The 14,519-nt window shown below is 35.5% G+C and overlaps 1 protein-coding gene across 1 annotated transcript; it reads left to right on the forward strand.

The window, feature by feature from the left end:
* Nucleotides 1-242: 242 nt before the first annotated feature.
* Nucleotides 243-11,978, forward strand: NTS (neurotensin). The gene is made up of 4 exons (XM_019960317.2): nucleotides 243-469; nucleotides 2,198-2,259; nucleotides 8,492-8,716; nucleotides 11,222-11,978. Exons 1-4 carry the CDS (start codon nucleotides 397-399, stop codon nucleotides 11,372-11,374), a joined length of 513 nt encoding a protein of 170 aa, XP_019815876.1. The 5' UTR covers nucleotides 243-396; the 3' UTR covers nucleotides 11,375-11,978.
* Nucleotides 11,979-14,519: the final 2,541 nt, after the last annotated feature.

A 14,519-nucleotide genomic window follows, 5' to 3' on the forward strand; every position in this document is an offset into this window, starting at 1 on the left:
TTAAAGAATGAGAGGAAATGGGGGAAAGAATAGTACTGGAAGTTCTTTTCCAGTATGCTCTATATGGAATTGCTTTTGAATGACTCCTTTTGTGCGTCATAATCTGGAGCAGCGGTGGCAATTAGGGAAGATGTCACTGTTCCTGGATGTTCAGAAGTGGGGGTGAAGTGTGAGGGGACAAAGGAAAAGGGGAGGAGGAAGTGGGGTGGGTTGGAGATGAAGGGTACATCGTGAAGAGATAATCTCTGTATACTCATGACATCATCTCCTGCATGTATATATAGGGAATGGTCAAAGCATCTCTCATAGTTCAGTACTTCCAAAGTCAGCTGTGCTAGAGAGCCCCCTTCAGCCTGTTCCTGACGTTTATGAACTTGGCTTGCTAGAAGGCTCAAGATGATGGCAGGAATGAAAATCCAGCTGGTGTGCATGATTCTTCTGGCTTTCAGCTCCTGGAGTCTGTGCTCAGGTAAGCTCAGCTGCATTTCACAACTCCCTGAAATGATATCTTTTTCTGTTTTTGCAATGTGTTGTTACTAATGCTAATGTATCTGGGGAGAAGAGTTTCTCCCTTATTCTGATTTGCTTTTTAGTGATAGAAACTGGATATTTTCTTTCTCTGTATTTATGATTACAAGAACTGAAAATTTTCCCTTCCCTTTTTAAATTTGCTAGGTAGTATAAGGGATTTCAATGAGACACTTCATGTTCCAGTTTGCAATGTAATCACTAGGAAAAAAAAATGTAAAACTTAAATCAAGCTGATCTAATGAAAAGTACAGAAGTGGTGCCTGTCAAAATGCAAACTCATAATTCAAACTGATTGTATTTGAAATGCTTTATATCATTTTCATTCATTCTCTTAAGACATGGTGGCTTCTCCCTCTCAAGAATTATTTTCTTCATAGTGTGTGTATAAAGATAAAATGAATATTCATGTTTAATGAATCAACTGAATAAAGCATTATTTGTAGAAAATGATCTCTAGGAAAATACAAAAAAAATGCCAAGTTTTTTTTAAGAATATATTTTAAGTAACTTTTTTCTGTGACAAGTAGACATATTACGAATTTCACTATTTTCTTGAATGTCATTTAAGTTAATACATAATGTAACTAGAATAATATCATTCTTATATTGATAAAACTTATTTCCCTATAGTGTATTTTGCATGTAATAATTAAGAAGAAATCATACATTGCTAAATATCTATCAATAGCTTACCTTGAAAATAAATTTCAAATTTTAGAGAGTAATATGAAATATAATGATTGCAATATGCTCCAATTAATGTTTGAAAAATAATTGAATGATCACATCAAGGTGGAAAAAAAAAAACAAGGGATAAGTGTAGAAAAAATCATTTAACCTGTTTTATACTGTAATGTCATAAATATAACACTGAAATGTTTAATTCAAATTCCTGCTCTGGTTTTCATTATAGTGTCCCGTAGCTTTATTTCTATTACCTTATGTATTTTCCAAGTTTTTCTTCTCTGTGAAATATTCATTAGTGGAAACAAAGGATATTCTAAAAAATATCAGAAGTCCATTTTCAACACTCTTGTACATGTATTGGTGGACATCTCTACTTTTGCTTAAATGATTTTTTAATAGCCTGTGATAAAATTGCCAAGTACACATAATTCTAAATTGTTGCTTAATATAGAGAAACAAATCTTTCAAAGTGTGTTTTGTAAAATAGCATCTCAAATAAAATAAATCTCAGTGTCTTCCTTATTCCAAAATTATCAATAAGTAACTTCCTTTGGTTTTATCTTTAAAAAATGTCTTGTACTTACCTTTTCATTATCTTGCTTTGAAAATATCAATATATATACACTCTATGTATATGTAGACTACTGCCAGTAAAAATTAACCAGCATATTTGATGACATCTTTGTAGTATAATCAGGTTTTATTATCCTGAGATTCAGAGATTAAACAACTCCAGATCATCGAGAGCTCTCGGCCTAAAATCATGTGCCTATTTTTGTAAAAGTGCTTCTATTGTTCTATTCTGTTAGCCTAAAATAAAACTATAATTGTTTTTTTAATATTATTATAAGGAGAATAAATACATAGCAAAGACAATAAACTTCTAAGACAAAGTTTTCTGAGATTAATCTTAAATATTCAAATTATAATTATATGATATGTGGTTATATAGTAAACATGTGGTTTTGATTTTACTCAGATTCAGAAGAGGAAATGAAAGCGTTAGAAACAGATTTACTGACCAATATGCATACATCAAAGGTAACTTTTTCTTTCTTTCTAAACCAAAGACTGAAAACATATGAACTCTTGTTACAAACATGGTATCCTCTTCTTATAGTAAGAGCTTCCCAGTGAGACTGAAAAGCTCACTGGGACGCATTTCCTTTTTGGGTAAACTGTTCCTTAAGTTCAAAGGACTTAAGGGTATCAATGTGACAGGGACAGAAGTTTAGTGATATCAATCACTACATTGCAAATTTAATTAAGTAGTCACATTTATGTGGAAATCCTCTCTCCATTTCAATCACATTGTATATGATGAAAGATACACTGACTTCAAGTTACATACATAAATGAAAATTAAGTGACATTTTTGCCTTTTGTTTTTGTATTGGGGAGAGTGAAATGAAGTTCCTAAAGTAAGAATGAAAGTTTGTGAAATCCATGAAAGAAATGTGACAGAAAGTAAAGAGCAAAGACCGGCAAACAGAAACTTGGAGATCTAAGCCTGCAACTGTGCTTGTGAACAGTCTGATCTTAAGCAAAGGGGGCTAGTTAACAATGCTTGCCTTTGTATCCTCATTTTCAAATGTTGGGGTGGGAGTTTATGATCTCCTAGTTGTTGTTGATTGGAGAAGGAAATGGCAAGCCACTCCAGTGTTCTTGCCTGGAGAATCCCAGGGACGGGGGAGCCTGGTGGGCTGCCATCTATGGGGTCGCACAGAGTCGGACACGACTAAAGCGACTTAGCAGCAGCAGCAGCAGCAGCAGCAGTTGTTGTTGATTAGTTGCTAAGTCATGTCCAATTCTCTTGTGACCCATAAGCTGTAGCCTGCCAGGCTCTTCTGTCCATGAGATTTGCCAGGCAAGAATACTGTAGTGGGACATTTACATGAACTCCTCCTCTGGATTTAAATTCTCCCCATAACAGAAATGTTATTGGAACCTGCGTATTGTTTGTATTGAATCAGATAAAACTTTGTACTGGACCTTATTATTCCTCTCTTGGGATCTTGAAAGCAAGGTTTTTAGACTCCAGCCTATATCTAAGAATAAAACTCAATTAGAATATCCCCAGGTACCACGCTACTACACAATTTTGATTTACTCAGAATGAAATAATCAGAATATATCTAAATGTAGGGTTAGAGAACAGCGTTCCCAACCAAAAGATGCTTCTCAACAAAACAAAACAAAACCAAAAATCAAAAATATATTTTGAAGTGAGGCAGTCACCCTGTGTAATCACTGTTGTAACACGGGTCCCAAAGTTGAGGACTCCAGACTCCACAAATGCTGTGATTAGAAAGTAGATGTTCAGAATTCCTCCTGCCACCTCAGGTCTTCCCTAATTAGATGATGAAAGATATACTGGGCAGATGTCCAGGGCAATACCTCTAGCATGTAAGTAGAATTATGTTCAGTAGTGGATGTGAAGGGGAAATACCCATTTGTGTGTGTGTTTAGGATTGTGAGACATTATTATCTGAAAGCTAACAGACATATTTTCTACTATGGTCCTTAGAAGACATTTGGGTATTTCCACAATTGCCCAGATCCATAAAAGTTGAACACATTGAAACCAAATTCTACCATAACTTGTTAGACTTCCTATCACAAATGATCAAATTTTATTTAGTCATTAAAACTCAGTGACCAAGTATATTTAACTTTAAGAAAATGGATCCTTTGTTTAATATTCAATCAGAATAACCATGACTACAATCACTTCAATTCATAAATAGGAAGACAAGTGAAGTCAATAGTCTTATTTAAATAATGAAGCAGATTAGTATGCCTTAGTGTATTGGTAGAGATTTTACCTTTATGATTTCAAGTTTAATTGATAAATAAAGGTCCTAAGTAATCTCCAAAATGTGTTATGGTTTGAGGAGTGCTAGCTACTTTGCAAAAATGTGGGAGTGATTATGATTCCTTCCTTGATGAAGATACTGCAAGGGAAAAGCAATTCCAGTATATGGTGTGGTTTAGTTTTATTCTTAAGAAAAATACGTAGCAAAAGTGTAGACACAGTTATATATTTCTCTTTCATTCAGTTATGGAATATGTCTTTAAAACAGATCATGGAAGAAAATTTGAATCTCATTGCCTCTTTGAAATAAGTAAAATACAGACTACTATGAGGAAGCACTCAGAAGCATAATTATCCCAATTTTGGTGCTAAATGGGAACAAAAAGCTCATTTCTTGCTTTGTACAAAACTACTACCACTTATTTCTCTCTGATTCAATTCATGTTTGCTGTGGGTATTCTATGCAAATAAGAACTCTAAACTTTTGACCATTTTAAGCAAATTGCTGTATTTCAATTTTTAAAAGGATAGTATTATTAAGACTATTTATTAATTAATAATACTATTAATAATTCCATATTAAAAGCTTCCAAAACCTCCAGCTTTCCTCTTTCCACTCTAAAGGTAAAATATGTGAGCCGTTTCAATTTTAAAGTAAAACTGTTTAGACACCAAAATGTAGCAACAGAAAGTCAAGAGAAATGGCAAAGTTTGACTAGAAGTGGAAGATAAAGGAATTTTTTCTCACAATCGAATTCTCTTCATTACTGATCCTAGTGCTTTGGTATAGTTTTATTAAGAAAGAGAACTATCCACAGTATGCAGAAAGGTCAAGTTCAACTCCAAATACAACAAAGATAAGTGTGGATTTCCAGCCAAGGAGCAGGGTTGGAGTGGGGGGTGGGGGGTCAGTGTATGGAAAATTACTAAAAGGAAAATCTGAATCTAGGAGGATTCTTGCTAGACTACTAAGCAGAATTCTAGGATGATCAGATACTAACAGTGAGGCATTTTTACGAACTTGACTCTGAAGGATTCTTGCTAAAATTGGCCTCAGTTGGATGAAGGACAAAGACCAAGGTCGGGACCTTGTCAGGAAGAGGGTTCAGGGGATCCTGACTCAGATTTCATCAAAGAGAGAGTCTTTGTCATTTTCTTGAGTAAACTATTTAAACCTCATAAGAAATGTTCTCAAATATTAATACCTGTCTATTTAGATACCGTATGGTTCAAAGTACTCTCTCTGCTGTGCTTCCAGAGTATGACAGGGGCTAAGGTGATATTTAATAGTACTGCTAAGTGTTATAGTGACTGTTTTAACTGGCAGAAGAGAGCAAGATGCTTTACTGTTTTCTCAACCAAAAATTAATCAGACAACAAAAGTCCTGACAAATAATTTATGAATAAAGCATTCTGTGGCTAATTAGTTTGAAGAGCATTGGATATTATCTTGGCACCATTGAACAGTTGGCTTCCCTGGGGGTTCAGATGGTAAAGAATGTGCCTGCAATGCAGGAGACCTGGGTCCAATCCCTGCGTGGGGAAGGTCCCCTGGAGAAGGGAATGGCTACCCACTCCAGTATTCTTGCCTGGAGAATTCCATGGACAGAGGAGCCTGGCTGGCTGCAATCCATGGGGCTGCAAGCAGTCAGACATGACTGAGTGACTAACATACACACACACTGAAAAGTTTTAATGAATATTTGCAAGCAAAAAATTCTGGGGATACTAAATTCAAGAATCTTTTAAGTTTCCTTTAAACTCAAGTTTTTCAATTTACTTGACAGCAAAACTCCTTTTTAAAAACAGTGAGTACAAAGTTAGTGTTCTAAGGAACATATTCAGATGATCTCTAAAGAGCTTTCTGGATATAAAATTGTAGCGTTGCCTTAATTGGTAACAAATCAGGTGTTGCTGCCACAGAATGGAACATTTTACCTCTTAAGTTTCCCATGGCAGAAAAATTGAAGCAACGGGTTTCCAAACTGGTTGAAAACATTTTAGTGAATATCTTTGTACTTATAGGTTTTCATGTCCCTAGGATAAAATCTTAATCAAAGGGTATGCACATTTACAATTTTAATACATATTGCTAAAAACACTTTTCAAAAAGTTATTGCAAGGTTTACTCAGACCAACAAATATTTAGAAGATAAAGTGTTGTTTCTCCATATCCTCATAAATACATCAAGTGTACTTATACTTTTAGGGTCCTTGACTTGCTAGTAGCCAAGCTGAACGTCATTCCACATATTTCTGTTACATATTTGTTCTTTGATGAGTGATTCTGTGCCTGTCTGCTCATATTGTTTGCCTGAGGTTTAATATCTTTTATGGAGTATTCCCCAGTTTCTTTTTGAAGAGCTGCTCCTGTGTTAAGTATATTAGCATTTTGTGACAGCTTTTACGCTATATCTTGCTTTTGATTTTAGTTCAGGCTGTTAGCTTTCTAGAGATAATTTACAAATTTATGCATATAATTATCTTTTTCTTTATGGATTCTGGTTTGGCTATTTGATTAACAATATATTTCCAAATTTATAAAATAAATTCTATATATTTACATATTTTTACTTTTACTCATATTTAACCCATCTGGATATTGTTAGACTATAATATATAAATAAAGGTTATAACTAGATCTAAATCCAGATTTCCCCTGAACCAACTGTCTTAAGGACTTCAAATGCACACTTTGCTATGTGCTTTTCAATCATATGGACTTGGATCAAAATTTGGACATTATATTCTCTTTTGAGTTTAATATTTATTCTTGCTCTGTTGATTTACTCTTTGATTCAGTCCAGTTCAGTTCAGTCACTCAGTTGTGTCTGACTCTTTGTGATCCCATGGACTGCAGCACGCCAGGCCTCCCTGTCCATTACCAACTCCCAGAGTTTACTCAAACTGAAGTCCATTGAGTCGATGATGACATCTAACCATCTCATCCTCTGTCGTCCCCTTCTCTTCTTGCCTTCAATCTTTCCCAGCATTAGGGTCTTTTCAAATGTGTGAGCTCTTCGCATCAGGTGGCCAAAGTATTGGAGCTTCAGCTTCAACATCAGTCCTTCCAATGAACACGGAGGACTGATCTCCTTTAGGATGGACTGGTTGGATCTCCTTGCAGTCCAAGGGACTCTCAAGAGTCTTCTCCAACACCACAGTTCAAAAGCATCAATCCTTTGGCGCTCAGCTCTCTTTGATTGCTCTTTGATCACTCTCTGATTACTCTTTGATCACTCTCTGATTACTCTCTGATCACTCTTTGATCACTCTCTGATTACTCTCTGATCACTTTTCGATCACTCTCTGATCACTCTGATTACTCTTTGACCACTCTTTGATCGCTCTCTGATCACTCTTTGATCACTGAGCTCTAAGATATCTTTCAATATCTGGCAGAGTAAGTCCTGACTCATGAGCTTTTTATTTTCCTAAATTTTCTTGGTTCTTACACATTCATACTTCGAATTCATAATTATTTCCCTACACTCCCTCTTCTTCCAGTCTCCCCATATTTTCCAGATTTGCAATTGCACTGCATTTGGAGAATAATTCAGAGAAAATTGATGCCAATAGAATCGATACTAATATTTTTGAGTCTTCTTATCACAGCTCTGTGTTCATTACAAAACATTTTTTATGTTCTTTAGAAAAAACTGATGCTTTTTTTTATCTGTGTCCTTTGAGGTTTATTAATTTTTATAAGTTATTTCACATTTAGTTTCTCCTAAAATTGACAAATGAGAAGGCTGTTTACTATGGTAATAATGGTTTCATACAGGGTCTTATTAGAAAAGAATAGTTATTTTAGAAAATATTATAATTTTAAGATAAATAAATTAGTCAGCTTTGATGCTACCTATGACAACTATTCTGGAGAAGGAAATGGCAAGCCACTCCAGTGTTCTTGCCTGGAGAATCCCAGGGATGGGGGAGCCTGGTGGGCTGCCATCTATGGGGTCGCACAGAGTCAGACACGACTGAGGCGACTTAGCAGCAGCAGCAGCAGCAGCAGCAAGATGACAACTATTAATGTGTGGAATAGATTTGTGGTCTCACAATACTATAATTGCCAATATTTATTAGTACCATCATAGTTGCTGTTCCATTGGACACTAACCTGAAGTATAATAAAGAGAGAGTGGTATTTGAATATTTTCACCTGTGATGTATACATATATATTTACGCATTTCTATTTACTGTAATTTCTATTTTCTTTCTTGCTTTGCTTGTGTATGTGTGTGTTTATGTGTTAGCTTTATTGCTTTTGTTAAATAGAGGATATGAAGTATTTGGAGCTATTCAATTTTGTGATATGAAGTTACTAAGTTAATAACAGTGTTAGGCTAGAGTAACAGTTAGATCCTAAAAGGTAATGGCTTAGCACAGTAGAAAATTTTCTAACTCATATGACATAAGTTTAATTACAATAGCTATTTCTTTCTACATTTCAGATCAGTAAGGCAAGTGTTCCCTCTTGGAAAATGAGCCTGCTGAATGTCTGCAGTCTTATAAATAACCTGAACAGCCAAGCTGAGGAAACAGGAGAGTTTCATGAGGAGGAGCTCATTACAAGAAGGAAATTTCCTGCTGCCTTAGATGGTTTTAGCTTGGAAGCAATGTTGACGATATACCAGCTCCAAAAAATCTGTCACAGCAGGGCCTTTCAACACTGGGAGGTAAAACAAAAGAAAAATATGAATATGATTATGGTTATACTAGTTAACTCTCATTTACACTGATTGTTTTAATCCTGATAATTATCATAACAGGAAGATTTACAAATATTAAGGAAGAATAAACCATGTGTTGAGGTTAACATTCCTTCAGATCTTTAAAGTGTTTTGCAAATATTTGAAGTTTAGCAAAATATCTTTCCTTTGGTCTCTAAAGGGGGATCTGTCTTCAGGCAGATTTGATCCACAGGCTTTTATTGTGGATGGCGTGCTTAGGCAGCTTTTGGTGCTGGTGGTGGTAGTGGCATGCTGAAGAAATTTAGGAAACTCAAAATGTTTTCTTAGAAATACTAAATCCTGTGTGTTTGTTTATAAATAAACACAGAACACAAAAGGCTTCATTTGTATTTGAAAATATTAGGTAAATAAAACTGGAATGATAAGAATATATATATTTCCACTTACCACTTCTACTTCTATTTTAATTGAGTGTGTGGATGGTGGATTTCAATCATCCTTAGAAGCTGAATTAGATTCAGCTAATTTTATTTGGCTAATAAAGCCAAATATAGAACTATACAGAACTACAATGAAGGAATGGATGTATATTATACACCACATGTGTAAAATAGATATCTAGTGGGAAACTGTTATATAACACGGGGAGCCCAGCTAGTGCTCTGTGATGACCCACCTAGGGGTGGGATGGGGGTGGGTGGGATGGAGGCTCTAAAGGGAGGGGGTATATGTGTATACTTATGGCTGATTTGCATTGTTGTATGGCAGAAACCAATACATCATAAAGCAATTCTCCTCCAACTAAACATTTAAAAATGAAATTAAAATTTAAAAAAATACTACACTGGTGACTCACCACCTTTGGTTTGAAAATATTTGGAGGAGAAAAGGAAGATGAAAATGCTTTAAGAAAATTTATAATTTTATAATTTTCCCAACAAGGGAAACATTTCTTTTGGATTAACCCCTAAGAGAAATTTACTTCATGTTTCATATTCTGGGCTTACACCAACATCAGGGATCTGAGGGTCTGAGGGTGCCTTTCCTGCTAATATGACCATCTCTATAACCATCTCTATAACATGCCATCACAGAGATATCCTGTAGAAAAGAGGAAATGCAGTGCAGAACTTCTAGTATTTATTCTAACTTTTAGACAAAAAAAGTATTTTCCAGATTAAAATAAAATAAAAAAACGGTTTTTAATTTTTCTTGCTGGATTGTTTATCCTCTAATTCCAATTCCAGTTAAATGATTTTCTCTTTAAAATATTATGTCAATAAAACATGGAAAATTGGGAAATGTCAATTATGTGCTCTTTATTCAGAAAAAAAAACCCTTAATAAACCATAATACACAAAAATCAGGTGCACATAAGATTAAAACTTTTGCTATTTGAAATGTTACAGAGTGATTTAAAATGAAATGATGATATTACTCAGAGTGTGGTACAAGTAATTACAGACTATGTGCACAGAGAAACAAAAGATTAAGGAACTAGATTTTCTGACAGTAGCTGTTTTTCCTTCTCTGAAATTGAATAGCTGTGGGTTGAAATAAAGTATTTGTGATACGATTCAATGCATACAGATTATGATTAAAAACTTAGTCTCCTATTAGTACTAGTTATAGTCACCCCAAAGTTTAGAAGATAATCACAAATATGAACATAATTCTTATCTTGAGCATTAGCATTGATTTGTTTAAAAATCTTATGTAAATCATGTGCAAAATTCTGGGAAGAGTTTCTAAATATTTTATGCTGGTTGAACATTTTGAATCAGAGCAGTACTATCTGAAAAAGTATTTGGAACTAATTTTAGAATACAGCGTGTTCAATGAGACATTAGGCAAGATTCTACATGAAGATTAACTTCCTTGAGTTTTTGAATGTGAACTTGATTTTAATGATTAATTAAAGAAGCACAGACTAAAGATCTTTAACACTTAAACAGAGCCTTGCTTAAACAGCTGAGCAAGTAGGCAGAACAAGCATTCCTCTCTCTAATGACTGAGAAATGGATCTCTAGAATGGCTTTCAATTCAAATCATTAATTAACAATGGAATATAAATTTCTATTGACCTTTGAGGTCAAACTTGGTTCACTAAATTCAGATCTCTATATTTGTTGTGACTTATGATATATTTCCATCTTTTGGTCTATCATACATTGAAGGAAAATACTGAAAGTAACATTAAGTGAATTTTTTTCATTTGGAGGTAGTAATATGGCCTTGACAAATAAAAAAGTTTAAAGCTAGCTGATGAACTAGGAAGAACACTGAACAGAGAATAAGAAAAACCATGTTTTCATCCTCTCAGCCACCTGATATCTACCTGTCCTCAAGCAAAACACTTAATTGCTATGAACCACATCATCCACATATGTCTTATGTCTGAATGCAAATGAGATAAAAGGTAGATGAAACAGCTTGAAATGGAAGACTTTAATGCATGTAAGTTTGATTCATATTCTGTCTATCTTGTAGTTGATTCAGGAAGACATTCTTGATGCTGGAAATGACAAAAATGAAAAGGAAGAAGTGATAAAGAGAAAAATTCCTTACATTCTGAAACGGCAGCTTTATGAGAATAAACCCAGAAGACCCTACATACTCAAAAGAGGTTCTTACTACTACTGAGAGGATAAATATTTTATTTACATGTGATTGTGATTTCTTTTAATGAAATATCAAATTATATTTGTGTGGAAATGTGACAGAGCACAATTATTTTGTCTCTTCTACAGTTGTGGTTTATTAGATGTGATTTTTTTCTGCATTACTATAAATTGGACTAAATGTTTTAAAATAAATCTAGATCTTGAGCATGAAATGTTGTGTATAATTGGAGTAGATATTAATTAAGTCACATAGAATGTTTTGTCATTTTGCAAAGCACTTAATGGGTTGTTCAAGCAGTTAAAATGTTTGCCATTCTAAACCAAATTAAAAGAGATTAGGACAGTTTTACCGCAAAGTCTAGCCTACCTGTCATTAACCCAGAACAAAGTAACACCTGTTTTATTATTTGAATGTTTCATTGAACTGAAACACATGCGCTTTTCCAAGACTTACTCATTAATCTCAGAAATGGGGAAGGCAATAGAAGTAAAATAGGACCATCTTCAAAGAATGATTAATGAATTATTGTTAATTATGCGTGTCTTAATGAATGATCTTAGACTGAATTTGTTTTTCTGTTAAATGAATTTAATAGCTAATAAAAACACAACAGCCATCAGAACTATGTTTCTTTGCAAATTTACTTCCATTAGAATAGTTACCCTTATCCACTTTTCCCCCTCACATTCAGTAAATGATAGTTTTATTTTTAACTTCACTGAGGAATTTGTATGACTAATATGTTTCCCACTTAGGAGAACATTTTTGAGGCAAAAGGAATACTTTAAATAACTCCTCATAAATTTCCTTAAAAACTGTAGTTATGGTCTCGTAAACCCTCATAGTCCTTCCGACCCACCATTAACAGTGGTCTCCTAGACTGCTGCTTTGACAGGTGGCCTATGAGGACCTCTATTTACAGCAATGCAACCAAGTCCCACAGTCATCTCTGAAGGAAGATAACCAGGTTTTGAGTTATTCTGGAATTAAGGAGTTTTGAGAACTCTGTGTCCTTTAGTTGAGAGCACTCCCTCCCATAGGCTAAACTCCACTTAGGATTTAAGTGTAGCCCACCAATCTCTGAGTTTTTTTCTGGTAAAATCATGATTTCTCATAACCACTTCCCCACGATCTTTTACAATCCTATCAGCTTCAACATTAAAAAGTGCCCAAGGAACTGATCCTAAAAGGGAAACTATTCCATAGTGATTAGGAGTGTCCACTCTGGAGTCGGGATGCCCAGCTTCAGCCCCACTCTTCACTAGTATTCTTGGACACCTCTGTCTCCTCAACTACAAAACGTCAGAGCTGGGTGAGGGCAAAGTGGTCTGATATGGCATAAAATGCTTAGAACAGTGCCTGGAATATATTAACCACACTACATTTAACACTTCTTCTAGCCACTTTCATACCGGTTTTCCTTTCTCCTTCAAAAAACCACAGAGCATAACACAATTTCATGATCTAACCCTTGGCGTTTTGAACAACAGCTGATCTCCTATTACTTGCTTCATTCGTTATCTATGAGTTTCACCTACGTGGGCAAAATCGCTCCACAATCACCCTCCTCAGTCTCTGACATCTTCACTTCCAATAATAAACATTTTAACCATTTCATCTCATCCCATCATTTCCACAGTCATACTATAGAACTTATTATACTCTCAATAAATTCAACTTCTCCAAAAATCTCAATTCCAAACACTCTGCTCACTCTATCCACGTCATCTTCTCTTTTCAGTTCATATAATCTATGATTCTCACTCTACCATTTATGATCTTACTTAATCTATTGCCCACCTCTGTTCACTTTTCAACTACTAATCACACTCTCACTTTGCACTTTACTTAGCTTAGATTTTATCATCCAAAACTAAAATTACTGTCTTACTACCCTCAACATCCTGTCCTTCCACCTTGTATGAGCCTGTGGAAACACCATTTGTTAAACTGAAATCTCCCCTTGATTCTGACCTCACCTGAGAAGCTGAACATAGCTGGAGAAAAATCCCCAACCTGATGAGGAGACACATTTCAAATTTGTGATCCCCAATCTCAAGTGGGTCCTTAGTACTGTCCAATACCCCTATTTCCTTTGCCTGATAAATTTTGCCTCTAATTCTCTCTACTGGTTGTTTTATATCTTATCTTTTTCCTTGAATTGCAACTCTCATCCTTTTCCTCACATTTGTCAGATGCCTTTCTAATGATCTCACCTAAAATTCAAAGCAATAAGGAGAAAACTATATCATTGTCCTACAACTGAATGTTACAATCCCCTAGCATTTCCCTTCACTCTGTTCTATTTCAATGGAGGAAATGTCTCTTCTCTTCTGAGGTTCACTGCTTCATTTCTGCTTGTTAGTAAATGGTCCCACCACCTACTGAGGTATAAAAAAAATCTAGTCATAATTCTTAACTCTTCTCTGCTACACGCCACCACCCAAGTGGCTCAGAGGTAAAGAATCTGCCTGCCAAGCAGGAGACATAGGTCTAATCCCTGTGTGGGGAAGATCCCCTGGAGAAGGAAATGGCAACCCACTCCAGTATTCTTGCCTGGACAACCCCATGGACAGAGGAGCCTGGCAGGCTACAGTCCATGGGGTTTCAGAGAGTCAGACACGACTTTGTGACTGAGCATGCACTCACGCTCTTTAATACGAACCTGGGATTTCATCTATTAAGAACTTTTGCTGCTTTGCATTCAAAAGACATGTCATATCTCTCTGCTTCTTGCCACATCATCCACCATTATTGCCTTAATTTGCAAGTTTCCCCCTCTGGCTGGACTGTGACAATTTCTTCCTAACCATTTTCCCATTGTCTTTCTATTTATCTGCATCCATATAGCAGAATAAGGTTTTAAAAATATTAATTAGATTATGCCATATGTCTCTCCTCAACTCCCCACAATGTCTTTCCATTTCACTTTGAATAAAATCAAATGTTGTCATGAAAGGCCTGAAATGCTTTGGTATTGTCTATTCTATTGAATTCCACTCATCCTCCTCTGGTCTCAGGGCTTCCCTGGTGGCTCAGACAGTAAAGCATCTGCCTGCAATGCAGGAGACCTGGGTTCGATCCCTGGATTGGGAAGATCCCCTGGAGAAGGAAATGGCAATCCACTCCAGTGCTATTGCCTGGAAAATCCCATGGGCGGAGG

This window comes from Bos indicus, chromosome 5 (genome assembly GCF_029378745.1).
Source record: "Bos indicus isolate NIAB-ARS_2022 breed Sahiwal x Tharparkar chromosome 5, NIAB-ARS_B.indTharparkar_mat_pri_1.0, whole genome shotgun sequence".
Classification (NCBI taxonomy): Eukaryota; Metazoa; Chordata; class Mammalia; order Artiodactyla; family Bovidae; genus Bos; species Bos indicus.